This window comes from Oxyura jamaicensis, chromosome 22, assembly GCF_011077185.1.
Source record: "Oxyura jamaicensis isolate SHBP4307 breed ruddy duck chromosome 22, BPBGC_Ojam_1.0, whole genome shotgun sequence".
Taxonomy (NCBI): domain Eukaryota; kingdom Metazoa; phylum Chordata; class Aves; order Anseriformes; family Anatidae; genus Oxyura; species Oxyura jamaicensis.
The window spans coordinates 1,190,107-1,216,377 of NC_048914.1; the positions used below are offsets into that span (position 1 = coordinate 1,190,107).

Genomic DNA, 26,271 nt, shown 5'->3' on the forward strand with positions numbered 1-26,271 from the left:
CCCCCCTCCCTCGGGGCTGGCCACTCACCCGCTGCTCGCCCGGCGGCGGCTCGCTGCCCACCACGGCGTCGGCGAGGCGCAGGAGGCTGTAGCTCAGGTAGCAGGCCTGCGGGGACAGCGGGGGCGCAGGCAGCTGGTGGCACCTCCGGGGGTGTCCCCAAGCTCCCCCCAGGTTACCCCGGTGGTGGGCGCCCACCTCCTGCTCGGACTCCTTGGGCTCAGCGGGCAGCCGGCACCGCAGAGCGTCCGGCCGGGACAGCGCCAGGAGCCGGCTCAGCGCCTGGAGCTGCGGGGAAAGCAGGGGTCAGGGGACACTTGGGGACACCGCCACCCCCAAGGGGGACACGGGGACCTTCACCCACCTCCGCCCCGAGGGGCAGCGCGGTGACCGGCGGCTCCCCCAGCAGCCGAGCCATGACGCAAAGGCTCAGACGCCTGCGGAGCTCCCTGGGGAGAGGGGGAGAGAGCGTGAGCGTGGGGCGCGTGTCACCGTCCCCGCTGCCAGGGCCGCGATGTCCCCGCAGCGCCGGCGTCACCCCGCTGCCCTCCGGCTGCTCGTGGCGAGGGGCGGCGGCGGCGGCAGCCGGATCCTGCCCGCTTTGTGCCTGAGCAACCGGCTGGAATAAAGGAATCACAGCGAGCCGCGGCGTGGCACCGAGCCCGCGGCGTGGCACCGAGCCCGCGGGGCTCTGCCAGCTCCCGCCGGGGGTCCCCGTGTCCCCTCCGCCGGGGACGTACCTGCCCCTGCCGGTGACATCTGGCAGCAGCCCCACGAGGGCCAGCAGGTTGTGGTGGTGCTGAGAGAGCTGGCACAGGGACAGGCAGAGCGCGGGCAGCTGCGGGGAGAGGGCGAGGGGGGTGCTGAGCGGCGGCGCGGGGCTCCCGGCGGGGCGCGGGGCTCCCGGGGGGGCGCGGGGCGGCCGAGCACCCCCCCCCGGAGCCCCCCGGTACCTGTCCCTGCCAGTCCGTGAGGCCCTCGAGCAGGCAGAGCAGGAGGTGCTGCAGGTCGGGCAGCGGCTGGCAGCGAAGAGCCCGGTCGAGGCCGAGGAAGCAGAGCAGAGCGAGCAGCTGCCGGCGGGCAGGGTCCGGGTAGCGGCGAGGCTGGGCGGCCACGCACAGCTCCAGGAACTGAAGGGGAAGGCGGGGGGTCACCGAGGGGGGGTGTGGGGGGGGATCCAACGTCCCCAACAAGGCAGGGGAAGGGTGGCGGCAGCCCCAGCGGGCGCCCCCGCGGGTGCTGGCGTCGCCCCGTGAGCGGGAGGGCGGTGAGGGAGGGGGGGCGGCCGCGGGACGGGGCTGGCTCCCACCTTGCAGATGTCCCCGAGCTGCGTCGCCAAGGCCAGCGCGCCGGTGGCATCGAGGCTCGCCTGTCCCGGGGAGCAGGATGGATCCGGGGGGCTGCGGGGAGCGGCAGGGGTTGGCGTGGGGGGGGGGGGGGGGGGCCCCCGGGGGGGCGGGCATCCCCCCCCCCACGGGCTGCGGAAGCTCACCTGGAAGAGCCAGCGCAGGACGGGCGGCGGGCAGGCGGTGCCGGAGCGGTACAGCAGGCTGAGGAGCCCGTCGCGGACGAACGCCGCCTGGCCGGCGGGCGAGGCGCTGCGAGAGCCGAGAAGGGGTTTAAGCGGCACCCTCCCCCCGTCCCCGCGTGTGCCCCCCCCCCCCGTCCCGTCCCGCTGTCCCCTCACCTCAGGAATTGCCCCTCCAGGACGCTGCGAGGCCGCAGCCCGCGGGCGTCGAGGGCGGGCGGCGGCAGCGGGCGGGCGCGGAAGACGGGCTCCCCGGGGTGCGCGGCGGGGATGAGCTGCGCTTCCACGGTGAAAAGCGCCAGGAGGAGCCTGGGGGCGGCGGGGGCACGGCCACCACGGCGCTGCAGGGGGGCAGCGGGGGCGCGCGGCCTCCCCCCCCCTCCCCGGGGGCTCGCGGCCGTACCTGTGCTCCTCCGGGAGCTGCGCGGCGGCGTCCGGGGGCTCCTGCAGGCTGCTGTCGTCCACGGGCACCCACGGCAGCGCGGGCGCGTGGCGCTGCTCCCTGGCACGGGGGGCGGCGAGGGCAGGCGGGGTGAGGTCTCGCCGGGTTAGGGGGGGGATCCCGTGCCCGCGGGGGAGGCTCGCCTCACCTCTTCTCCCGCAGCAGAGCCTCCAGGCTGTTGGCGAGCTGCTCCGGGCACGGCTGCGGGGTCTGGGCACGGAGCGGCGACGCCTCGGCGCCGGGCAGGCCGTCCTCGGGCACCCGGCGAGGGCTCGGCACGGCGGGGCGAGGGCTGAGCTGCCCGCGGGGCTCCGCGGGGCTCGGGGGCGAGCTGCCCAAGCGCAGCAGCTCCCGCAGCGGGATCAGGTCGTCCTCGCTGTCCCCGGGGGATTCCCGTCCCGTCCTCGCCGCGTCCCCTGCTTCCTGCGGCGCCGTCCCGGCCTCGGCGGGCTGCCCGCGCTTGGTCTCAGCCCCGGGGCTCGCCGAGGCCACCTCCAGCAGCGGCGGGCAGTGCCGGGAGCGGCCCGGTTCCTCCCGGCGCGGTGCCGCCTCCCGCTGCTTGCCGTGGGGCCGGGCAGAGCCAGGCGGGCGCCGGCCCCTGCTCGGCCCCCTCTGGGGGGGCTCCTTGGGGCTCCGCGGGGCTGCTGGGACAGGGCGGGGGTCAGCACAGGGCACCGGGGACACCGGGGACAGCACCGGGGGCACCAGCCACGGCAACGCCCCGTGCCCAGCCCGGGGATGACGCCGGGGTCGCCGGTGACCCCCTGCCCGCCCTGGGGACCGCCCTGGGGTCACTGGCCGCTCCGGTGCCCAGGGACCCCAGGGGGGACATCAGGGTCACCAGCCACCCCATGCCATCGGTGGGGATGACAATGGGGACGACACCAGGGTCTCCAGCTGCCCTGTGCCCATTGTGGGGACGACACCGGGGATGACACCGAGGTCACCAACCGCCCTGTGCCCATCCTGGGGACAACCCTGGGGATGCCACCAGGGTCACCGGCTTCCCCGGCGCCCTGTGCCCATCGCCGGGGGTGACACTGGGGATGCCACCAGGGTCACCAACCGCCCCGTGCCCACCTTGGGGACAACACCAGGGACAACGCTGGGGCCACCGGCCACCCCGGGGACGACACCGGGGATGCCACCAGGGTCACCGACCGCCCTGTGCCTACCTTGGGGACAACACCAGGGACAACGCTAGGGCCACGGGCCACCCCGGGGACGACACCGGGGACGGCAGCAGGGTCACCAGCCGCCCTGTGCCCATCCTGGGGACAACGCTGAGGACGACACCGGGGTCACCGCCCCCCCCCCCCCCCCCCCCCCTGTCCCCCCAGGCGCCCCCGGTGCTGGCGGGGGCGGCCACGGGGCCAGCAGCCCGGGGGGCGGGGGGGCCACGGGGCGGCCGACGCGCAGGTGCTTGTGGATGCGCAGCTCCTGGTAGGAGCTGAGGCTGGCCTGGAAGCCGTAGCTGAAGAGGCCGGAGCGCGGCACGCGGGCGGAGGACAGGGGGATCTGGTACCAGCGCAGCGCCGCCGGGCCCCGCCGGCCCCCCCCGCCCCCCCCCCGCCGCCATGGCGGGGCCGGGCAGGGCCGGTCCCGGGGCCGGCTTCAAAACGGGGGCGGGGCTGCGAGGAAAAGGCGGGGCTTGCGCGGCGGGCGGCCAATGGGAGGCGGCCGGGCCGCGCCGCGGCTCCTCCTATTTGCGGAGGGGGGTTAACGGCCAACCGCCCCCCCCCCCCCCCCCCCGCGCGGGGCGGCCAATGGGGGAGCGGGGAGGGGAGGGGCGGCGCGCGGGAGCCAATCGGCGTCGGCTCTCGGGGAGGGAGCGGGTAACCCCGAGAGAAGGGCACGCCCCCTGGCGCTCGCAGCCAATCAGCGAGGCCACGAGGGGGCTGTCCCCGCCCCTGCGCTCCGCGGTGCACGCTGGGAGGTGTAGTCCCAACGCCTGCCGCGCCGCGCGGAGCAGCGGAAGCGCTTCCGGGTCGTTGGCACGCGGCGGGGCCGGACACCGGGCCGCTTCCGCTCGCCCCGGAAGTTCCGTTCCGCGAACCGGGGCACGGCGGCGGCGCGGCCTCCTCCAGCCCGGCGGCGCCATGGCGGACGTGACCGCCCGCAGCCTGCAGTATGAGTACAAGGCGGTGAGTGCGGGCACCGGGAGCGGGCCTCGCTTCCCGGCGCCCGGTTCCAGGCCCTCGGGCCCCGACTTTCGGCCCCCGGGCCTCGGCCGCCGGTCCCCAGGCCCCAGGTTGCGGCCCCCGGGGGCTCCCTCCCCGCCCGGTCCCAGGCCCGGTCCGCCCCGGGGGCTCCCCCTGCCCCTTCTCCCCCCCCCCGTTAATCCGGTGCTGACCCCGGTGAGGGGCTCGGAGCCGCCACGGGCACGGTTCTGGGGGGGGAGGGGGGGGGAAGGGGACGGGAGTAGGGGTGTAAGGGGTTGGTGACCGGGTGAATGGGCGGGAATAAGGGCGTAAAGGGCCGGTAACGGGTGAATGGATGGGACTGAGGGCGTAAAGGGCCGGTAACGGGTGGGAGTGAGGGCCTAAGGGGCCGGTGACCGGCGCCGTTCCGTCCCCGCAGAACTCCAACCTCGTCCTCCAAGCCGACCGCTCGCTCATCGACCGGACGCGGCGGGATGAGCCCACGGGCGAGGTGCTGTCCCTGGTGGGCAAGCTGGAGGGCACCCGCATGGGGGACAAGGCGCAGCGCACCAAGCCCCAGATGCAGGAGGAGCGGCGAGCCAAGTGAGTGGGGGGGGGCCACGGGGGGGGGCGCTCGGGGCTGAGGGCCCCGCCGAGCCTCCCGGTCGTATCGGCGGGGTAAAGCTCCGGGCAGCTCGTCCGGCTTCCACGTCTCGAAGCGACGCCTTCGTTGGTGGTTCCAGCCCTGTAAGCGCAGGAGAATCGGGCAGGTTGAGGGGTTTGGAGCGAAAACGCCTCGGTGGGGGGCGACCGCGGGGCTGCAACAGCCGCCAACGCGGGGCGTGCGGCGAGGGCGCTCCCTTTGTCTGAAGGCGCTTGCTCCACGTCCAGAAGATAAAAGCCAAGTGGAAAATTAAAGCTTAATCCGTTCCTTTATTTTCCTTGGAAGCATGGAATCGCTGCGGCTGGACAAGCCCCCCCTCACCTGGCCCTGCCGCCCCCTGCCACTGTCCCCAGGCACCAGGCCCAACCTCGCCTTGAACACCCCCGGGGACGGTGACGCCGCCGCCTCCCTGGGCAGCCCGTCCCCATGGCTGACTGCTCCTGAGCAGAAATGTCTCCTCATTTCCAGCCCGACCCTCCCCCGTCACACCTTGAGGCCGTTCCCTCTGCTCCTGGCACAGTTACCTGGGGGAAGAGGCCGACCCCAGCTCCCCCCCCCCCCCCCCCGGGGGGCGGCGGGGGGGAGCGGGCGCGGCCCGGGGGCCCCCCCGCGGGCGCCGCCGAGCCCCCCCAGCTCCCCCAGCCGCCCCTCCCAGGCCTTGTGGCCCCGGCCCCTCCCCAGCTTCGCAGCCCTGCTCTGGGCACGCTGCAGGGCCTCGACGTCCTTCTGGCAGCGAGGGGCCCAATCGTGGCCCGCTGAGGGCACCGCTCCCGCGGTCCCACGAGCCGTAAGGGCAGGGGGACGGAGCTGCTCAGAGCGGTGCCTTGAGCCCACAGCTCCCAGTGCTCACCGGTGGGCGATACCGGGCACTGAAGCGGCGTGGCCGCTTCTGGGATCTCTCATGCTCCCGGAGGGATGGATGTGTCCGTCCACCCCCGTGTGCGGCGGCAGCGAGGGAGGCGCTCGGGCTGCCCGCTGGTGACAGACGACGTCCGCGCGGTGCTGGCTGGAGAAGCCCCCGCGCGGGGCCTGAGCCTCCGCTCCCTCCTCGCAGGAGAAGGAAGCGTGACGAGGACAGGCACGACATCAACAAGATGAAGGGTTACACCCTGCTGTCCGAGGGCATTGACGAGATGGTGGGAATCATCTACAAGCCCAAGACCAAGGAGACGCGCGAGACCTACGAGGTGCTGCTGAGCTTCATCCAGGCCGCCCTCGGGGACCAGGTGAGGCCGTGGGACAGGGACGGGCGGGACGGCTCCGCGCAGGAAGGGGGCCCAGCACCGTCCCCGCGTTACACGTCCACGTTGCTCGTTCTGCAGCCGCGCGACATCCTGTGCGGGGCCGCCGACGAGGTGCTGGCGGTGCTGAAGAACGAGAAGCTGCGCGATAAGGAGAGGAGGAAGGAGATCGACCTGCTGCTGGGACAGACCGACGACACGCGCTACCACGTGCTGGTCAACCTGGGCAAGAAGATCACCGATTACGGCGGCGACAAGGAAATTCAGAACATGGGTACGGGCACGCGCCGGCCTGCGGCCCCGGGGACGGGGCTGGCAGGGAGACCCCTGCGGCAGCCGGTGCCAGCCCCGGCGTCGCTCCAGGGGCCGCGTTTTCGCGCAGCCTGGAAGGCGCTGGGATAGCTTTCAAGCCCCAAACGCCGTTCTCGTCATCTTTTGGGTGTGCAGAGGTGGGGTGCGGGGAGCTGCGAACCTTGCGTGTGGCCCCCAGATTCTCTGCTTAATTAACTCCGCTCTCCCCCGCAGATGACAACATCGACGAGACGTACGGCGTGAACGTGCAGTTCGAGTCTGACGAGGAGGTGAGCGATGAGCCCCCGCAGCCTGGCAGCCGAGCCCCTGCGCCGTCCCCTCGCGTTGAGCCGCGGGGACCCCGCTTGTTCTGCGGCCCTCGGTCGCGTCGGGAAGCGGGCATGGGCTCGGGCCGGGCTCTCTCTGCCGGGAAGGAGAGGAGGGATTATTTTAGATGCCGCTTCCTGGCTTTGGGAGGATTTGTTGATTATCTTGCTAATCCGAGGCTTATCGTGAGTCAGTACGATGGAAAACAGATGGTGGTATTTAGATCTCTTGGGGAAACTTGACAGCTCAGGAGGAAGGGATGAATGCAAATGCGCCGTTTGGAAGTATTTCACAGAAATGCTCGCTGGGATTGTTTCTGGAGGAAGCTGAGAGAAAAAGACAAATGTGAGCCTGCTGGAGTCACCCGTAAAACCTCTCTGTAGGATTCAGAGAGCAAAAATGATTGCACCACGCGCTCCCTTACCTGCGCAGCAGCATTATGTTGATGTTAAAAGCACGAGCTCGGTTTCCCCTCAGGAAGGAGTTGCCATTTGTGTCGAGGAGAAGCTTCTCTTTGATGTCTGTGAGAGCCGCTTACGGGAACTCCTCTCCCAACAGGAAGGGGACGAGGACATTTACGGCGAGGTGCGTGACGAGGCGTCTGACGACGACATGGAGGGAGACGAAGCTGTCGTCCGCTGCACCCTCTCAGCCAACGTGAGTCACGGAGGAAGACGTGGAACGTGATCTGGGGTCGCCTGGAGGGGAGCCAGGGATCCCCTTTTTGGGCTGGGGATGGAGTTAAGCCCGGCGGCGGGTGGAAGGCGGCCGTGGAGGCTGTTGGCTGGTGCAGAAGTAACACGGAGGGTGTGGGGGCTGTCAGCCAAACGGCTGCAGCCGGTTCCCTGTTCCTCTGGGTGGGGAGAGGGGGCCCCAAAACGCTCCTTCCGCAGCGCCGAGGCCAGGTGCCCGCTTTGTGGGTGGAGAAAATGACCTTTTAATTGTGTTTTTTTTCCCAAGCTCGTGGCATCAGGGGAGCTGATGAGCTCCAAGAAGAAGGATCTGCATCCCCGAGACATCGATGCCTTTTGGCTTCAGCGGCAGCTGAGCCGCTTCTACGACGACGCCATCGTTTCCCAGAAGAAGGCAGACGAAGTGCTGGAGATCTTGAAGGTAAGCGGCCAGCCGCGCTGCGGGATTCCTCCAGGACCCTTCTGGGAGGCAGGAAGCTGCCCGGACGCCGCCGCGAGCTAAAGCGATGAGATGCGGCTGTTGCCGTCCCGCCTGCGCCGACAAGACGGGCGCTGGCGCAGAGGTTAGAGGTCATGGAAATACCCAGAGGAACGGTCTTCCGAGCGGGTTGGTTCTTCTGTCAGCGTTTGCTGGGAGGTCATCGTAAGCCAGGCCTGGCGCCCTGCTCGTTTTGGTGCTGACGCTCGTGTGCTGAGCGTCGCGACTCGCTGGGGCTGGGGGGAAGCACAGAGGGAGGGATTTTTATCTGCAGCCTGCGCCAGGTGCCTCGTCTTGCCCTGTTGTGTACATCCACTTGAGTCCGGTGCTCGTTTTTGTGCAAAGAGGGATTCTCGTGCACGGTGCTGAGGTGCTGGTTCCTCCTGTCTCCTGCCAGACCGCAAGCGATGACCGGGAATGCGAGAACCAGCTCGTTCTGCTGCTGGGCTTTAACACCTTCGACTTCATTAAAGTGCTGCGGCAGCATCGGATGATGAGTGAGTGCCGCTCCCTGTCACCTTGCCACTTTGTTCTCCTGTTTTGACACCCGGTTCTCGTGCCTCCCGAGGCTTTTTACCCGCCCTTCGTGTCGCGTTGTGAAGTTTGGGTCCTTGTCGTTGGCTCCCTGCTGGCTCTGGCCTTGTGAGGCATCTCTCATTTTCCTCCCTCCAGTCCTGTACTGCACTTTGCTGGCCAGTGCCCAAAGCGAAGCCGAAAAGGAAAGGATCATGGGGAAGATGGAAGCGGATCCTGAGCTGTCCAAGTTCCTGTATCAGCTGCACGAGACAGAGAAGGAAGATCTCATCCGGGTAAGGCTGGGCGAGCAGAGAAACGCTGGGAGCTTTGCTGCTGCCTGAGCTGCGTCACTCAGCTGCGTGTTTCGGTCGCTGTTTGCGTGAGAGGAGCCTGCTGACTCAGCTGGGATCTCGCAAGCATGGGAAACGTTGCTTAGGTGACCACTGAGACTCAGCTGAGAGGGCAGCGTGTTTATCATCTGCTATTTTCAGTGGCTCAGATGGCTGCTTTTCCAGGAAAAACGTTGATGCGTGCAAGTTTCAGGTCTTTGCGCTGGCGTTAACTTTCTCGTAACGTTACTGCCTCACCTCTGAGCCCCCTCAGCGCGAGGCTGGCTGCGCTGAAACGCTCTGCTCACCTCCGCTCAACTCCTAACCGCCAGTGTTTGAACACGGTGGGCCAGGAAACAATTCATAGCAGCGTGCCACAGGCTTAGTGCCGGGCTGGATTTGCTCTGCTTGGCCTCTGGAGAACAGCGGCTCCGTGCCTGAGCGTGGGTTTGTTTCGTTATTTTGGAGTAACATCATATTCCTGCTCTGTTGTATTAAAAAAGCACAAGCCAATCAAAAACCAAAGCAAACTAAAAAATAACAGCGGTTATTTCGGCGTGAGGGGCCAGGTTCGTGTCTCTGGGGAGTGCTGCTGGCGTGTTTTGTGGGCTGGGCTCTAGGTAGGGCAGGTCTGTGTGCCTTCACTCCCTGCCTCTCTTACTGTGCTCTCCTGGAAAGTAAGTTCAGGTCCCGGACCAAAAGTTACTGCCCAGAATCACAGCTTCTGGTGGCACGAATGCCCGCGCTTGAGAAAAGTCCTGGTGTGGGGCGCTCGGGTTGCGCAGGCTGGCAGGATGCGGAGCTGCGCGTGGCGGGAGGGTCCCCGGGTCTGTGCAGCAGGCTGCGGAGCGCTGAGTTCTGGTCTCCTTGCAGGAGGAGCGCTCCCGGCGGGAGCGTGTCCGTCAGTCCCGGATGGACACGGACTTGGAGACCATGGACCTCGACCAAGGAGGAGAGGTGAGACTCTTCAGAGCCGTCTGTTCCCAGCCCTTTGTCGATGCAAAAAGTCTCTTTGGCGTGTCGTGGGCAGGAGGATGCCGAGGATGAGCCCCTCGTGCGCCGAAGAGGCGCTTGCCCGTTGGATGCAGTCGCTTCACCTGCGGTCCCAGGACAAAAGCAGCAGGAGGGGCTCCTCCAGTCCTGGCCCCTTCCCCGTCTCACTCTCCCTTTCCTGTTCGTAGGCGCTGGCTCCCCGGCAGGTGCTGGACTTGGAGGACCTGGTGTTCGCTCAGGGCAGTCACTTCATGGCCAACAAGCGGTGCCAGCTGCCCGACGGCTCCTTCCGCAGGCAGCGCAAGGGCTACGAGGAGGTGCACGTGCCCGCCCTGAAGCCGAAGCCTTTTGGCTCTGAAGAGGTCGGTGTCCTGCTTTGTTGCCACTTAACTTGGCACTGGGTTTGCAGAGTTGCTCTCGGTGTCGCTGATCGTTTCTGGAACTCAGCTGGCTTTGGTATGGCGGTGACGCCCCTTCAAGTTTCTTGAAGGATCACTATTTTAAGCTGAGGGATTTCATGTGGCTGGGAAGGGTTCCTGATTTCCCTTCTCTCGCTTACGGGGTGCGTATCCTGTGCTGGTGTCTGTCTCAGGGCTCCCCTGCCCCACTCAGCCGCTGTGCCGAGCCCTCGGCTCTGCTGTTGCTCTCGTTTCACTGTCGTGCAGCTGGGCCAGAGATCTGGCTGATGCATCGCACGCCGCCTGAGAAATTAACTCTCTTGATCAGTGCTGGGCAGCGGAAACGTGGGCTGATCCCTTCCGTCATGAGAACACGGCGGGGATTTGCTTTTTTGATGCTGCAGCCAGCTGTGGCTTGCGCCCTTGGGAGTGCAAGGGCAGGCTCATGTGCCTGCTTTGATCTCTCCCTAACCTGCTCCGTGGTCGCTGGGCACGGGGCTTCGCCTCGTTCTGCCATCTGGACACAATACGACCCTGCTACTCCCCAGGCTGTCTCTGAGGTCTCACATCTGCCCTGCAGCCCGTGAGGAACTGAAACAAAGGCATCGAGTTTGGATATTTATTTATTTTTTTTCTCCTTTTCAGCAATTGGTTTCCGTGGAAAAGTTGCCCAAATATGCCCAGGCTGGATTCGAGGGCTTTAAAACTCTGAACCGTATTCAGAGCAAACTCTACCGAGCAGCGCTGGAGTCGGATGAGAACCTGCTGCTCTGTGCTCCCACGGTAAGGACCCCGACGCTCGGGTTCCCCGTGATGGGGAGTGGGAAGAGAAATACTTTGCGAGCCTCCGGAAGAATGATCTTTTTGGGCAGAAAAGAGTGGCTGCTCTGGGAAATACCTTCATCCCGGAGAGGATGGGAGTCTGATGGGGCTGCTTCTGCTCGCCGTCTAGGGTGCTGGGAAGACCAACGTGGCACTCATGTGCATGCTGCGAGAAATCGGGAAGCACATTAACATGGACGGGACCATCAACGTGGATGACTTCAAGATTATCTACATCGCACCCATGAGGTCCTTGGTGCAGGAGATGGTGGGCAGCTTCGGGAAGGTAAGGAGAGCTCCGGGCTCGACCTGGAGGCTGGGGAAGAGGAGTTTGTGTTGCGGTGACTTTAGGCTATGCCTGCAGAAGGACAGAAGGTCTGGCGGAAGCTTTCGAGGAGAGCATGAGTTGGATTGTTCCCTTAATCTCTGTGCCTTCAGCAGGCTCTCAGGGCGTGTTGCTACAGGCACTGGATAGCAGCCTGGGCTATAAAATCCTATAAAACAGAATCCTATAAATCCTGTAGAACTGCCAGGGAGTGCCTTGGGGCCGTGCTGCTCCAACGCCGCCCTGGGGAACGCGTCCTGATGCCCCCTAACAGCCCTTGGGTTCCTCCTAGCGCCTGGCGACGTACGGCATCAACGTGGCGGAGCTGACGGGGGACCACCAGCTGTGCAAGGAGGAGATCAGCGCCACCCAGATCATCGTCTGCACCCCGGAGAAGTGGGACATCATCACGCGCAAGGGCGGGGAGCGCACCTACACCCAGCTGGTGCGGCTCGTCATCCTGGTGAGCACCGCAAAACCCCGAGCACGCGGCTCTTCAACGCGCGTCGGCAGCTGAAGGTGTCTCTGGTGCTTGGTTTTTGGGCTGTGGGGGTGAATCTGCTTCAGTCCATGCAAGCAGGGCTGCTAGGAAAGGCAAAAATTGAGCCAGGCTGGAGCAGGGCTGGAGCTCTTGTCGTTTTCCCCCCTTCAGGATGAGATCCACCTGCTGCACGATGACCGAGGGCCCGTCCTGGAGTCGCTGGTAGCCAGAGCCATCCGCAACATCGAGATGACGCAGGAGGACGTGAGGCTCGTCGGCCTGAGCGCCACCCTCCCCAACTACGAGGACGTGGCTACGTTCCTCCGCGTGGACCCCGCCAAGGGCCTGTTCTATTTTGATAACAGGTACTGTGGAAGGCTGGGAGGGGTTTTACTCAGGCTGTGGGCAGCTGTTGAGGGGTGGGGAAGGCCGGGGTCTCACCGGGCCTTTCGCCTGGCCTAGCCTCGTATTTGTTTGCTCTCAGATGTGCCAGAAATCGCACGCTCAGGACTAGAGCAGTTAAGTACAGCTTCAGAATGCACGTCAGGGTTTCTGTGTTGTACGTGCCAGGGTACGCCTTAGAGGAGGCAGGTAAGCTCTGCTGTACCCGTGTGCCGCAGAAGCTGGGCGGAGGAAGCCTGGAGGAATATCGTGGGAGTTCCAAAACGCTGTTCTTGCTCCCCGAATGCGCGCATCGCAAGCGCCATGCGCCGGGAATGAAATAAGAGCAAGCGTTGCTGTCCTTGCTGCGGCGTTTAACAGGGCAGAACCAGAGCCATCAAACCTCAGAGCAAGCTGAGGCACGAGGAAGTGTATTGACCTCGGTAACACAAAACACAGGATCTGTGGAGGGGAAGTGGTGTGGCTGAAAGAATTGCCTCTTGACCGGACCTTCGTGTCAGCGTTTCTCCCTTCTGCTCGTTCACGGTCTCGGGTTTTCTTCTGACAGCTTCCGCCCGGTGCCCCTGGAGCAGACCTACGTGGGTATCACGGAGAAGAAAGCCATCAAGCGCTTCCAGATAATGAATGAGATTGTTTACGAGAAGATCATGGAGCATGCTGGGAAGAACCAGGTTTGACATTTTATTCTGTTGTTTGGTGGTGAGACTTCCTCAGCTTGCTGTCGCTGCAGCAGTGCTGCTGAGGAGAAGCGGGTAGGTTGGAGTGGCTGATGGCAGCTGAGAGAGGAAGGAACACAAACTTCTCGGTGCCAGCTGTCTGGTTAATGCGTGACCCGTCCACTTCTGTCTGAGGGGGTTTTTGCGGTGCTGCCCTGTTAGATCAGGAGCTCTGGGGGCTGTGTGCAGGAGCATGGCTCACCGGGCAGCTGGACTGATTCGAAATCTCTTAAACTCCCCGTCGTGAGCACGAGGAGCAGCGTGGGTGAGGAACCTTTGCCAGCTGCAGCAGTGATTTGTCTCTCAGCAGTGGTGCCATGTGCTTGGTTGACAGGTGCTGGTGTTCGTTCACTCCAGGAAGGAGACTGGAAAGACTGCCCGGGCCATCAGGGACATGTGTCTGGAGAAAGATACCCTGGGCCTCTTCCTGCGGGAGGGCTCGGCCTCCACCGAGGTCCTGAGGACAGAAGCCGAGCAGTGCAAGGTAATTGCGTGGTCAGGGCTGTCCTGGCGCAGCCAGGGCAGAAGGGCAGGTCCAAAGGTGCTTCCAGGTGCTCGCAGCCCTCTAGGCCACGCGCTGCCTTCTGTCGCTGCTGTTCTCCCCGGCGTTGCTTGGCTCAGAAACCCTCGCGCTGGTTGTGTTTTGGCTGCAGAACCTGGAGCTGAAGGACCTTCTGCCCTACGGCTTTGCCATCCACCACGCTGGGATGACGCGAGTGGACCGGACGTTGGTGGAGGATCTGTTTGCTGACAAGCACATCCAGGTGAGCCCCGCTTCCCAGGAGGAGCTGCTGCTTCCTCCGGGCACAGTTGTTCGGGTAAGGTCCTTCGCAAGAAACGCTCGAAGCGTTTTTTTCCAATAGCCCTCGGTGCAAACTCAAGAGAATCAGTGGGTGTTGAAGAGAGCCTTGACAGGACAGAAATTAAAAGCACGTCGACAGGAATGGAGAGGGCAAAATCTCCCCTGGACATAGAGGAGTGCTTAAAGCTAGAGGGCTGTCCCAGAGCAGGCTGTCCCCTTGCAGGTTTCATCCTGGAGACCAGGCACTGAGCTTTATCTGATTTTTACAAGGTTGTAACAGCTCAGTAGGAAACCAGCTGCTTCAAAAAAGCAGGAGTTCAGCACGGGGCGAGACTTGGCACCCAAAGAACTTCGCAAACCGGGTGAACTCTGAGTAGAGTAAATTTGAATGCTTCTGCTTCTCAGCTGGGAAAACTTGTTCAGCAAAATGGGAGGTTCTGGTGGGAAACAGCAGTGTGCTGGGGCACTTTTCAGAGTTTCCGTGTTAACAACTGGTAGGCAAAGGGTTTTCCCAGGGTCATTTCCCGGAGTTGTGCGGTCAGCTGGCAAATTGGGGTGAAGATCCCAAGTCCTGCTGTCTATCTGACCTTCCTCTGCTGAGCTGTTGAGACAATCCTGAGCTGTTGAGACAGTCACAGCTCCCAGTCCTTGTCCCTTGTGGTGCCTGCCCAATGTCCTGGATCCTTTTTACGCCAGGAAGGGGCCTCTGCCTGGGTTTGCTGATCGCTGTTGCTGCTCCTACAGGTGCTGGTGTCCACAGCAACGCTGGCCTGGGGGGTGAACCTCCCCGCTCACACCGTCATCATCAAAGGGACGCAGGTGTACAGCCCTGAGAAGGGGCGCTGGACTGAGCTGGGCGCTCTGGACATCCTGCAGGTGAAGTTCTGCTAACAGCGATGCTGCTGTGCCCCGGGGCAGGGTTTTTCCTTTCCTGCTGAGGTGCCTTTGAGGTCTGCTTCTGTACTTGCTCCGTGCAGTGGCTCCCTGTTCTGTACTGCCAGACTCTCAGCTGTTCTGGGAGCTGCCCTGCTGCGAGGGCACAGATCGGGAGCGGAGAAGACAAATGATTCCTCTCCCATTATCTTGCCCAGACACATCTGAGATATTTATGTGTGCCTCCTGCCAACTAGAAGTAACGGCAGGCTGAGCAATCTGGATGTAAAGCCCCAGGTCACAGCAGCAAGGAGAAGCTGCCGAGCTAACAGCTCTTATCTTTTGCTGACCTCACTTTCTCATCCCTCAGATGCTGGGGCGTGCCGGGAGGCCTCAGTACGATACCAAAGGTGAGGGGATCCTCATCACATCCCACGGTGAGCTGCAGTATTACCTGTCCCTGCTCAACCAGCAGCTCCCCATTGAAAGTCAGATGGTGTCGAAGCTCCCAGACATGCTGAATGCAGAGACTGTGCTCGGGAACGTCCAGAACGCGAAGGTGAGCACGAATCTCTGCCCTCTCTGGGTACACGCACCCCTCGTTGCTCCCAGAGAGCCCGTTGGGATCGTGGCAGGCAAAGGATGGAAGCAATGTCACTGTAGGGGGAGGAAAGGAACTTGGGGCCTATTTCTTCAGCGCCCAGGGAGGCAAATGAGGCAAAAGAGATCTGAAAGGGCAGCCATGAGAAATGCCAACCTGTCAGGGAAACGGGTAGCTGCTGCCGTAATTCAGAGCAGAGTTCTCCCCGTGGATAAGGACACTGGGGGAAGAAACTGTGTGTAGAGGGTGGGTTTCCTTGTTTCATAACTCCTTAAGATCCTTCTGATGGTGGAAAGGAGTCGTGTATTGCACTGTTGGGCTTCTGAGCTCCGGTTTGATCTTGACCCAGCAAGTTTCAGCCGGGCTTAGCCCGCTGCGTCCTACACCAGTGCTGGGAGCACCGGGCTTGGTGCTGGCACGTCATCCCTGCCGCTCGGGGAGGCGTTTGTAGGCTCTGAGGGTGCGTTGGTGTTCCCGCAGGACGCAGTGAATTGGCTGGGCTACACCTACCTGTACATCCGCATGCTGCGCTCCCCCACGCTCTATGGGATATCCCACGATGACCTGAAGGGAGACCCGCTGCTGGACCAGCGCCGCCTGGACCTGGTCCACACCGCAGCCCTCATGTTGGACAAGAACAACCTGGTGAAGTACGACAAGAAGACGGGGAACTTCCAGGTGAGATGGGACCAGGGAAAGGCGCCGTGGACAGGCAGAGCTGCTCAGGAGCGTGCTCTGGCTGAGAGAAAGGGTGCAAGAGGCATCTCGCTGGTGAAATACAGACCCCAGGGAGGGCTGCCTCATTCAGACCTGCCTTCGTGCACGTCTGTGGTTCCAGGGAGCTGTTTGCTGGCACAGAGAGAGCCAGCGTGAAGCCTGGTCTCACTGCTGTGTGTTTGCTGCTGTCTTCTAAGCAAATTCCCGCTCCTGTTGTGTTCTCGTTGCCTCAGAGGGGATGAGATGAGAAGGGGAGCGTGTGAGACGTGCAGTGGTGTACCAGGAAAAGCAGATGGGATTGGTAGCCCGAGAGTTTATACCTGGCTTGCCTGGCAATGTCTCCCCTGCTGTTCAGTATCTGCTGCTTGTGCCACGAACAGTCAGGTCTCTGCTGCTTCACTGGCTTGTCCTTGCTGTAGGTGACGGAGCTGGGCCGCATCGCCAGCCACTACTACATCACCAACGAGACGATGCAAACTTACAATCAGCTCCTGAAGCCCACCCTGAGTGAAATCGAGCTGTTTCGGGTCTTCTCGCTGTCCTCAGAGTTCAGGAACATCACCGTGAGGGAGGTATGGAGCCACACACCCGTCCCGAGCGATACAGCCCCGAGGCTGGTGGTCGCCGTGCTGCAGGGGATGATGCAGAGCTTGTCCTGCACGGGGCTGTTCTCATCTCTCCTCTGCTGGCTTTCTGCAGGAGGAGAAGCTGGAGCTTCAGAAGCTGCTGGAGCGAGTTCCAATCCCAGTGAAGGAGAGCATCGAGGAGCCCAGCGCCAAGGTGAGCCCTGCCTGCCCGGGAGGGGACTTCTCTGCCCGTCTTTTGAGGGGGGGGTGATCCTTGTGAGAGCTGCTGCGTCGGTCTGCTGCTCTAGGAGAGCTTTGTGTCTTCTTCCCGCTGTGGGGCGTCCCGGATCACACGTCAGAGATGCCCAAAGAGCTGCAGACGCTGCTCTGGTTGGGCTCGCTGTCCTGCAGCGAAGGGCACTCAGCCCCGTTGGCCCCTTCTGTCCTGCCGTGTGTCAGAACCTGCTGGGACCGGTGCTGGTGCAGGGCAGACCCAGCTGGCACTGAGACCTTCCCTGATCTCCTTCCCCAGATCAATGTGCTCCTCCAGGCCTTCATCTCGCAGCTGAAGCTGGAAGGCTTTGCTCTCATGGCAGACATGGTATACGTTACCCAGGTGAGCGGGGAAACGCGGCTGGGGCCGCTCCGTCTCCTCCGAGGTGTTTGCAGCCCAGCCACGGCGTAGTCTTCCTGCTGAGAGGGGCAACAATTTGCACCCCGGGGATTTAGTTTGTGGTCGTAAACGGCTTTGAAAGTAACCAGAGCTGAGTGGTAAGGAGGGCTAACTCCTGTCAACGTGGGGATTAGGTCTTCGTTGGAGTCTTCAATTTGTAACCAAAATCCTGAGATAATTCAGCGCTGGAGGACTGCACGTAGCCTTGTTGTTCTTCCACGAGTGCCAGGTTGCCAGGGCTGGGAGTCGAGTAATTGCTCCTCCTGTGGGCGTTTGGGGTGAAGGACCTGAGCTCAAACCATCGTGTGGCTGGGCAGGAAAGTGGGTCGAGAGGAGGAAACGTTACCGGGATGATCCCAGCCACGCGCTGAGAGCTGCTCTCTGTTCCCGCAGTCTGCTGGGCGGCTGATGCGTGCCATCTTCGAGATAGTCCTGAACCGGGGCTGGGCGCAGCTCACCGACAAGACCCTCAACCTCTGCAAGATGATTGACAAACGCATGTAAGTGACAACCCCTCCGAGGTATTTCCTGACTGCAGGCTGGGTGCCTCTGGCCCAGGATGAGGTTCTCCAGCACGGCTAGGATCTGTGATTGCCAGGGTGCGGAGCTGCCGCCCACCACGTGTGTCTGGCTGCGGGCTGGTTCCTGGCAGCAGGAGGAACCAGCTGCTCCGAAGGCCGTGCCTTTCTTTGCTCGGCTCACCCTGCGGTGTCCTCGCAGGTGGCAGTCCATGTGTCCTTTGCGCCAGTTCAAGAAACTGCCCGAAGAAGTGGTGAAGAAAATCGAGAAGAAGAACTTCCCGTTTGAGCGGCTCTACGACCTGAACCACAACGAAATCGGTACCGAGGCGTGGGGCAAACGCAGCGGGGAGAGGTGTCTGCCTCTCTGTTCCCCTCTGCCAGGTTTTGGCGCAGAGGTTTGGGGTGTTTGGTCCCATCTGAAGAGGCAGAACCACGGGGTCTGGGTACAGCCTGGGCAAGGCTGAAGCTTTGCCCTTCCAGCTGTGCTTGGATCGCAGATACTGCGGACACAGCTCGGTCTGGGAGCTGCCGGTCAGCCCATCGTCTGTGCTGACAGCAGTGCCTGCCTCTTGCAGGGGAGCTGATCCGGATGCCCAAGATGGGCAAGACAATCCACAAATACGTCCATCTGTTCCCCAAGCTGGAGCTCTCTGTCCACCTGCAGCCCATTACCCGCTCCACCCTGAAGGTGGAGCTCACTATCGCCCCTGACTTCCAGTGGGATGAGAAGGTGAGCGGTGCGCAGGAGATGAGCCACCCTCATTAAGGAGCCACCCTCATTAAGGAGCCACCCTCATTAAGGGGGGGGCAGCTAAGTACCAGCAGGCTAACCGCCGCGCTGCGGGCGGGTGTGAGGGCGCTTGTGGGGCAGGATTGCTGCGGGAGAGCTGCTGAGCAGTTCCTGGAGGTCCAGAAGGGGGGGATCTGGACCCTGCCAGGAAGGTAACTGCTGCTCTTGCTCAGGTGCACGGCTCATCTGAAGCTTTCTGGATCCTGGTGGAGGACGTGGACAGCGAGGTGATCCTGCACCACGAGTACTTCCTGCTGAAAGCCAAGTACGCGCAGGACGAGCACCTCGTCACCTTCTTCGTGCCCGTGTTTGAGCCCCTGCCCCCGCAGTACTTCATCCGGGTGGTCTCCGACCGCTGGCTCTGTAAGTCTCACCCCGCCAGCCCCCTGCTTCTCCCTGGGGTCTGAGTGGCTGCTTCGGGTCCTCTCCTGGGGCTGCGTGAAGGGAAAGATTTCTGCCCTCCAAGCGGCAGGAGGGCTGGGGATCCCGCTGGGAGAGGCAGCTCAGAGATGAAAGCCTTGGAGCGCTCTCTGAGGTCAAAACGTCGCGTGTGCCTGACAGCTTGCGAGACCCAGCTGCCCGTTTCCTTCCGCCACCTGATCCTCCCTGAAAAATACCCTCCTCCCACTGAGCTGCTGGATCTGCAGCCCCTGCCCGTGTCCGCTCTGCGGAACAGCGCCTTCGAGAGCCTCTACCAGGACAAGTTCCCGTTCTTCAACCCTATCCAGACTCAGGGTGGGTACCAGCTCTGCTCGCCTCTTCCAGACTGCCTGTCAGCGGGGTCTGGCTTTTTTGGCATTCACTTGGTTTTGGACTTTTTCTCCGTGGGCCCCAGTATCTTTGATACGTTCCTCGAGCACATCAAGCAGCCTGGCTGGGGCTGCCTGGCTGCAGCAGGTTTGTTCCTGGGAGCTGTGTCCGTGCTGACACCGCTGCTCAGCCTCGCCCAGCCAGGCGGCTCCAAACCTTTCCCCCCTGTGCTGCTCGTAGGGACGGGGCTGGGAGTGAAGCCAAGCTGCTGTGCCCGTGTTCATCTTCCCGGGCATAGCCAGAAGAGGGAAATAGGGAGGTCACACTCGTTCAGTGGATCGTGGGCTAAAATTCCTAAAACAGGCTTTCCTCCAGCTCCTTGTGTGGGCTGGGTGCGGGCTGTGTTGTCCTTGCCCGTTCCCAGAGCTGTGGCAGAAAACCCACGAGATGACGTTAAGCTGCTCTCTTCTGTCTTGTCCGTCTGCCCCCAGTGTTTAACACCGTTTATAACAGCGACGACAACGTGTTTGTGGGCGCCCCCACGGGAAGCGGGAAGACCATTTGTGCCGAATTTGCCATCCTGAGGATGTTGCTCCAGAACTCGGAGGGACGCTGCGTGTACATCACCCCCATGGAGGCCCTGGCGGAGCAGGTAAACCCCGCGTCCCGAGGAGAACTGGAACCTTGCTCCAGCTTAGGTTTATTTCCTCTTGTCCCGTCCCGCTTTCCCCAACCCATCCGAGCAGCCACATCCCTCCGGATGGTTCCCGAGGCTTCTGATGAGCTGTGGGCTCCCGATGTCCGAGGGAGCAAAGAAACCGCCCCGCTGCCGGCGTGCCGATGTTGGCAGCTGCACGTGTCTCTCCCCAAGGACTCGGCACAATTTCATGTGAGGCTGACGGCAGCATCTCCCGCGTTTTGGCAGGTCTTCATGGACTGGTATGAAAAGTTCCAGGAGCGCCTCAATAAGAAGGTGGTCTTGCTGACGGGGGAGACCAGCACCGACCTGAAGCTGCTGGGCAAAGGGAACATCATCATCAGCACGCCCGAGAAATGGGACATCCTGTCCCGGCGCTGGAAGCAGCGTAAGAACGTCCAGAACGTCAACCTCTTCATCGTGGACGAAGTGCACCTCATCGGGGGCGAGAACGGGGTACGGCTGCGTGGGGAGGAGGGTGCGAGTCACTGGAGTGGTGCTCGTCATCGTGTCGGTCTCGGAGATGTTGTAAAGTTGCAGGGGGGTGGCTGGTTGCTCGCTTAACATCAGGCCTGAGGTCAGCTTTTCCTGCTGGGATTTCTCCCCGAGCTGCAGGATGGGCTGGGACAGGAGCCCCGGGTCCCTTGGGTAGCTCAGGAGCGGTGTCCTCAGGGGTCTCCATGGCTGTAGCTTGGCGAGGGGGCTTGAGTTGAAGTGCCCGGAGCTCACCCAGGAGGGGGGGCTTGGCGCCTCCCTCCTGCTCCTCCTGCAACATGCCTCGTGCCACCCACAGCCCGTGCTGGAGGTCATCTGCTCCCGGATGCGCTACATCTCCTCGCAGATCGAGCGACCCATCCGCATCGTGGCCCTCAGCTCGTCCCTGTCCAACGCCAAGGACGTGGCGCACTGGCTGGGCTGCAGTGCCACCTCCACCTTCAACTTCCACCCCAACGTCCGCCCCGTGCCGCTGGAGCTGCACATCCAGGTAGGGTTTTGACGACCCCCGTCGCCTTTTTCCCTTTTCCCTTCCCTTCCGCCTGCTCTCCAGACAGCATCGCTGCCTGCTCCTCTCCCCTGCAGGGCTTCAACATCAGCCACACGCAGACCCGCCTGCTCTCCATGGCCAAGCCAGTCTACCACGCCATCATGAAGCACTCTCCCAAGAAGCCGGTCATCGTCTTTGTCCCGTCCCGCAAGCAGACGCGTCTCACGGCCATCAACATCCTCACCACGTGCGCCTCGGACGTCCAGCGACAAAGGTGGCGGTGCCGTGGTCACCTGGGATTCGGTGCAGGGCCTTCGCCCCTCCTCTGACGGAGGCAGGGGACGGATTTGGGCCGTTTCACGGGGCTGGGGGCGGGTTTTCCCATCGCTTGGTGTCATCAGATGTCACTCGGGCACCTGCTGTGTTTGGGGGGGGGGGGGGGAGGGGCCGGGGCGCGGGGCCCCCGCCCGGGGTCTTTACCCCCCCCCCCCCCCCGGGGCCCGGGGGGGGGGGGGGGGGGGGGCCCACAGGGACAGGCTCGCGGCGCCCGGCAGCGGTCTCTTTACTCCCCACCTCCGTCAGGTTCCTGCACTGCGCGGAGAAGGATCTGGTGCCGTACCTGGACAAGCTGAATGACAACACCCTGAAGGAGACCCTCGTGAACGGGGTGGGCTACCTGCACGAGGGGCTGACGGCCATGGAGCGGCGGGTGGTGGAGCAGCTCTTCAGCTCTGGTGAGGAGGTGGGAGGGGACGCACCGGCTGTTCTACCCCTGAGCCCTTTTCCCCAAAGCGCCTGCGGTCTTTGGGCTGGGGGTAACAGCCTGCCCAAGTCTCTTTCCCTCCCTGGTCCCAAAAAGCTGCCATCCTTCACCTTCCCTTCTGGGCCTCCCTGTACTCGGAGCTGTGCGTGCAGGAGCGGAACCTCCACGTTTTTCTCTGTGAGCCAAAAAGGGGCTCTGAGGCGGGCTGACCGCTCTCCCCGTGCCTTGCAGGTGCAGTGCAGGTGATGGTTGCCTCCCGCAGCCTCTGCTGGGGTATGAACATCGCCGCGCACCTGGTGATCATCATGGACACGCAGTACTACAACGGCAAGATCCACGCGTGAGTGTGGAGGGCAGGCGCGAGGGCATGGGGCCCTAATCCCTACGGGCTTCCTCCCTGTCCCTGCGGGGTCTGAGGCCCTGGTGGTGGCTTTTCTGAGCAGCCACGCTTCACGGAAGCGCTCCTCTCTCTCTCTGCGGCCCAGGTACGTGGATTACCCCATCTACGACGTGCTGCAGATGGTGGGCCACGCTAACCGCCCGCTGCAGGACGACGAGGGCCGTTGTGTCATCATGTGCCAGGGGTCCAAGAAGGTGGGCGAGGAGCCAGGCACCGCTTCTGGCCCACAGATGTCCATCTCCTGGAGGGCCGACGCAGCCCTCGCTGAGCGCCCTGGAGCCTGGGAGGCGCTGCGTTTATTTATCCCACCCCCAAACACCTCTGCCCTGCTTTAGGATTTCTTCAAGAAATTCCTCTACGAGCCCCTGCCCGTGGAGTCGCACTTGGACCACTGCATGCACGACCACTTCAACGCCGAGATTGTCACCAAGACCATAGAAAACAAGCAGGACGCGGTGGATTACCTCACCTGGACCTTCCTGTACCGCAGGATGACCCAGAACCCGAACTACTACAACCTGCAGGGTGAGCAGAGGGCTCTGCCCGGGGGATGCAGGGTGGGAGAGATGAGGGAGGACGCTGGGGACCCTCTGCTCGGGGGCTCTGCTGCCACGAGAGCAGCTTTTCCTCCGTCCCGGGGAATTTCTGAGCCTCGCCGCGATGCTGCTGTACCTGCAGGCGTGTCCCACAGGCACCTCTCCGATCACCTCTCCGAGCTGGTGGAGCAGACCCTCAGCGACCTGGAGCAGTCCAAGTGCATCAGCATCGAGGACGAGATGGACGTGGCCCCGCTGAACCTGGGGATGATCGCGGCCTATTACTACATCAACTACACCACCATCGGTAAGGGCTCCGCCAGGGAGGCATCAACACGAGCGCTTGCCGCTGCTCCGGCTCTCTGTCCTCTCCCTGCTCCGTGGATAATGGTAGAGAAAGCTCTGCACACGTGGGTGGTTGCATAAATCTCCCTCCTGAGGCTGGGTGTTGTCTCCCCGAAGGCATCTCTCGTGCCGTTTAACGCCGCCTGCGTTTTCCTGACCCTTTTGTTTTTTTTTTCCTGTCTTCCCCAGAGCTCTTCAGCATGTCCCTCAACGCCAAAACCAAGGTGCGAGGGCTGATTGAAATCATCTCCAACGCTGCCGAGTACGAGAACATCCCCATCAGGCACCACGAGGACAACCTGCTGCGGCAGGTGAGCGGCAGCGCCTCCGCGCCGAGCCGGGAGCAGCCTCAGATCCCCAGGGGCCAGATGCGTCCTGCGGGGTCACAGCGAGGGGGGCTGCCTGCGTTCTCTGCTCCGTAAAGCTAAAAGTTTACCGTTTCCCTCCGTAGCTGGCCCAGAAGGTCCCCCACAAGCTGACCAACCCCAAATTCAACGACCCCCACGTCAAGACCAACCTCCTGCTGCAGGCTCACTTGTCGCGCATGCAGCTGAGCGCCGAGCTGCAGTCGGACACCGAGGAGATCCTCAGCAAGGTACAGCCAGGCGGGGTGAGGGGAGGATCGGGGGGGATCCCTCCCGCGCTGCGTGTGGCCCGGCGCTGCCTTCTCACCCGTCCCTCGCCCCCAGGCCATCCGGCTGATCCAAGCGTGCGTGGACGTGCTGTCCAGCAACGGCTGGCTCAGCCCCGCGCTGGCCGCCATGGAGCTGGCGCAAATGGTGACCCAGGCCATGTGGTCCAAGGATTCTTACCTCAAGCAGCTGCCCCACTTCACCTCGGAGCACATCAAGCGCTGCACGGATAAGGTAAAAAAAAACCAAACCCTGCCTGGCCCTGGGGGAGAGGGAACGGTGCGACGGGAGCGCGAGGATCGTGGGGTAGCCGCGGGGCTGAAAGCTGCTCACTCGCAGGGGGTCGAGAGCGTCTTCGACATCATGGAGATGGAGGACGAGGACCGCAACGCGCTGCTGCAGCTCTCCGACGCCCAGATCGCCGACGTCGCCCGCTTCTGCAACCGCTACCCCAACATCGAGCTCTCCTACGAGGTGGTGGAGAAGGAAAGCATCCGAAGGTGAGGCGGGGAGGGAGGCGCGGCCCCTCGGCGCTGCGGCAGCCCGGGGGGTGCCCTGACCCCGTGCTCATCGCTTCTCTCCGCGCAGCGGGGGGCCCGTGGTGGTGCTGGTGCAGCTGGAGCGTGAGGAGGAGGTCACCGGCCCCGTCATCGCTCCCCTCTTCCCCCAGGTGCGTGCCAGACCCGCAGGCGGTAAGCCAGGCCGGGGATCGTCCCCCCCCCCCTCCTTGGCACCCCTTAACTCTTCTCTTCCCCGGCAGAAACGCGAGGAGGGCTGGTGGGTGGTGATCGGCGACTCCAAATCCAACAGCCTCATCTCCATCAAGCGCCTGACGCTGCAGCAGAAAGCCAAGGGGTGGGGGGCGCCGCCCCCCCCCGCGGCCCCCCCCCGCCCCCCCCCCCCCCCCCCCCCGCAGCCCCAACACTGGCTCTTCCTCGCTGCCTAGGTGAAGCTGGATTTCGTGGCCCCCGCCACGGGGACACACAACTACACGCTGTACTTCATGAGCGACGCCTACATGGGCTGCGACCAGGAGTACAAGTTCAGCGTGGACGTGAAAGAAGCGGAGAGCGACAGCGACTCCGACTAGCGCGGGGCTGCGCCGCTCCCCGGTGAGGCTCCGCGGGGAGGACGGCGACCAGCCCCGAGCCGTGGTAGGGCTGCGTGTCCGCCCCCCCCCCCGGGGGTTTTGGTGTTTTTGTGTGTGTTTTTTTTATGACGACGAAGCTTTGTACAGTGTTTTTTAGAGCGGGGCTGCCTGCAGGAGCACAGCGCGGCTGCAGCAGCTGGAATAAAGGTGGAGCCCTACGGCTTCCTCTGCGCTGCGGGGTCTGTGGGGGGGAAACAGGCTGAGAGCAGGGGCAGAGGGGGCTGTTTTCCACCTCCTTCCTCCCTGAGAGGGTTCCACAGCGAGGCTGAACTCACACCGAGGAGTTCTGCGCCCTTGGCTTTGCTGCACATCACCGCCGGCTCCAGGAAGTTCATTAGCAGAGCTAATTAAGGCAGAGCGAGCTGGCAGGAGCGAGATCTGGCGGGGCTGGGGTTTGGCAGGAGGAACGAGGTCGGCTCCTGCCCCAGAGGCTGCCCTGTGGCCGTTTGGAGGAGCAGCAGGCAGGCACCCCCAGCCCCCCCCCCACCTCCCTGGGGCTGTGCGTTATGGGGAGGTGTAAAACCCGGCCCCCGGCCCCGCTGCTTCCCCCCCCCGGCCCCGCTGCATCCCCAGGGGGGGCCAGGCGGGGAGGTGACAGCCCCCAAAGGAAGAGCCGGAGGCTTTGAGCAGGGCGAGGATTTATTGAGCGCGGAGCAGGAGGGAGAAGCGGCGCCCTCGGGGCCAGTGTGAGCCTGCGCCACCCTGCGTGTCCTCGGGGAGCGCGGCGGGACCCCCGCGGCTGGCAGGCTCCTTTCTGACCACACCAAATCCCCCCAAAATCCCCCTGCCACGGGCTGAAGTCCAAGTGCTGCAGGGAGGCAGGCTGCAGGTCGCCCACCCCGGCCCCATCCTGCTCTCCCCAGCGAGGGGCTTTGCGGCGGCTGAGCCCCCCCCCCAGCCCGGGGCCGGCACCGCGGCGTGAAAGCTCTGGGGAAAGCCCTCAGCAGACTTCGGGCCGCTGGTACTTCCAGAAGGCGATGTCGCCGTCGTCGCTGCAGGAGGCCAGCAGGCCGGGCTCCTTGGGGTTCCAGGCCACGCAGTTGACGTCCTGCGAGTGCGCGCGGGGCACGTGGGCGGCGAGGCTGAAGGTGGGCTGCTGCGGCGTGGAGGAGGCGCTCTCCTCGAAGACGCGGATGGCGTCGTCGCCGCAGGCCGTGGCCAGAGCCCCGCTCAGGTGGCACCTGGAGGGGGGGCACAGCACAAGGGGTCGGCCCCACTCCTAAACCAAGGGGAACCGAGGGAGCGGGGCCGCGCCACCACGCACCACGCCACGTCGTAGATGGTCCTGGTGTGGTAGCCCGACAGGTTGCAGACGCACTTCCAGGTGGGGTCGGTGCCGCTGCACGCCACCCCTGGGGGGGCAAGAGGAAAAACTCAGAACTGGGGTTGGCTGGGGGCCGATCGAGCAATGCCCCGGGTTGCCCGGACGCGTTCCCCTGCTGCTTTTCACGGGGCCGGAGGGGCGCTCACCTTCCTCGTTGCCCGGCTTGTACTGCTGCCAGATGCGCACCGTCTTGTCGTCGCTGCAGGACGCCAGGCGTTCGCCGCCGCGGTCGAAGGCCACGCTCCACACGGTGGACTCGTGGCCCTCCAGCGTGGCGCAGCACACCCAGTCGTCCTCCTCCTCGCGGTACAGCTTCACCGTGTCGTCGTAGCTGGCCGAGGCCAAGAGCTGGGGGGGGGGGA

General features: G+C 63.8%; 2 protein-coding genes across 2 annotated transcripts; one reads left to right on the forward strand and one right to left on the reverse strand.

Moving 5' to 3' along the window:
* The first annotated feature begins 3,968 nt into the window (after positions 1-3,968).
* On the forward strand, positions 3,969-24,750 carry SNRNP200 (small nuclear ribonucleoprotein U5 subunit 200). Its single transcript, XM_035345199.1, has 45 exons — positions 3,969-4,112; positions 4,549-4,712; positions 5,828-5,999; positions 6,096-6,288; positions 6,540-6,595; positions 7,191-7,289; positions 7,593-7,745; positions 8,200-8,299; positions 8,475-8,611; positions 9,521-9,604; positions 9,829-10,002; positions 10,684-10,821; positions 10,991-11,146; positions 11,478-11,648; positions 11,838-12,031; positions 12,616-12,739; positions 13,119-13,268; positions 13,438-13,548; positions 14,331-14,462; positions 14,830-15,018; positions 15,541-15,738; positions 16,197-16,349; positions 16,477-16,557; positions 16,876-16,959; positions 17,410-17,516; positions 17,737-17,855; positions 18,113-18,267; positions 18,501-18,690; positions 18,889-19,062; positions 19,569-19,729; positions 20,003-20,230; positions 20,568-20,759; positions 20,855-21,033; positions 21,342-21,493; positions 21,754-21,862; positions 22,008-22,116; positions 22,258-22,447; positions 22,601-22,765; positions 22,993-23,114; positions 23,255-23,398; positions 23,493-23,669; positions 23,775-23,935; positions 24,024-24,105; positions 24,196-24,288; positions 24,382-24,750. Exons 1-45 carry the CDS (start codon positions 4,068-4,070, stop codon positions 24,523-24,525), a joined length of 6,411 nt encoding a protein of 2,136 aa, XP_035201090.1. The 5' UTR covers positions 3,969-4,067; the 3' UTR covers positions 24,526-24,750.
* A 738-nt stretch (positions 24,751-25,488) lies between these two features.
* On the reverse strand, positions 25,489-26,266 carry CIAO1 (cytosolic iron-sulfur assembly component 1; the record flags this gene model as incomplete). The annotated part of the gene is made up of 3 exons (XM_035344987.1): positions 25,489-25,766; positions 25,850-25,937; positions 26,056-26,266. Coding segments are annotated over 3 exons (540 nt in total), but the record flags the coding sequence as incomplete, so codon positions are not given.
* Positions 26,267-26,271: the final 5 nt, after the last annotated feature.

What these genes read in the sequence shown, in the direction of transcription:
- SNRNP200 (XM_035345199.1), top strand. Translation starts at nt 4,068, where the DNA reads ATGGCGGACGTGACCGCCCGCAGCCTGCAGTATGAGTACAAGGCG. An exon ending in AAGATGATTGACAAACGCAT is followed by an intron (nt 17,517 to 17,736) that starts GTAAGTGACAAC and finishes GTGTCCTCGCAG; the next exon opens with GTGGCAGTCCATGTGTCCTT. An exon ending in GGAGCAGCTCTTCAGCTCTG is followed by an intron (nt 21,494 to 21,753) that starts GTGAGGAGGTGG and finishes CGTGCCTTGCAG; the next exon opens with GTGCAGTGCAGGTGATGGTT.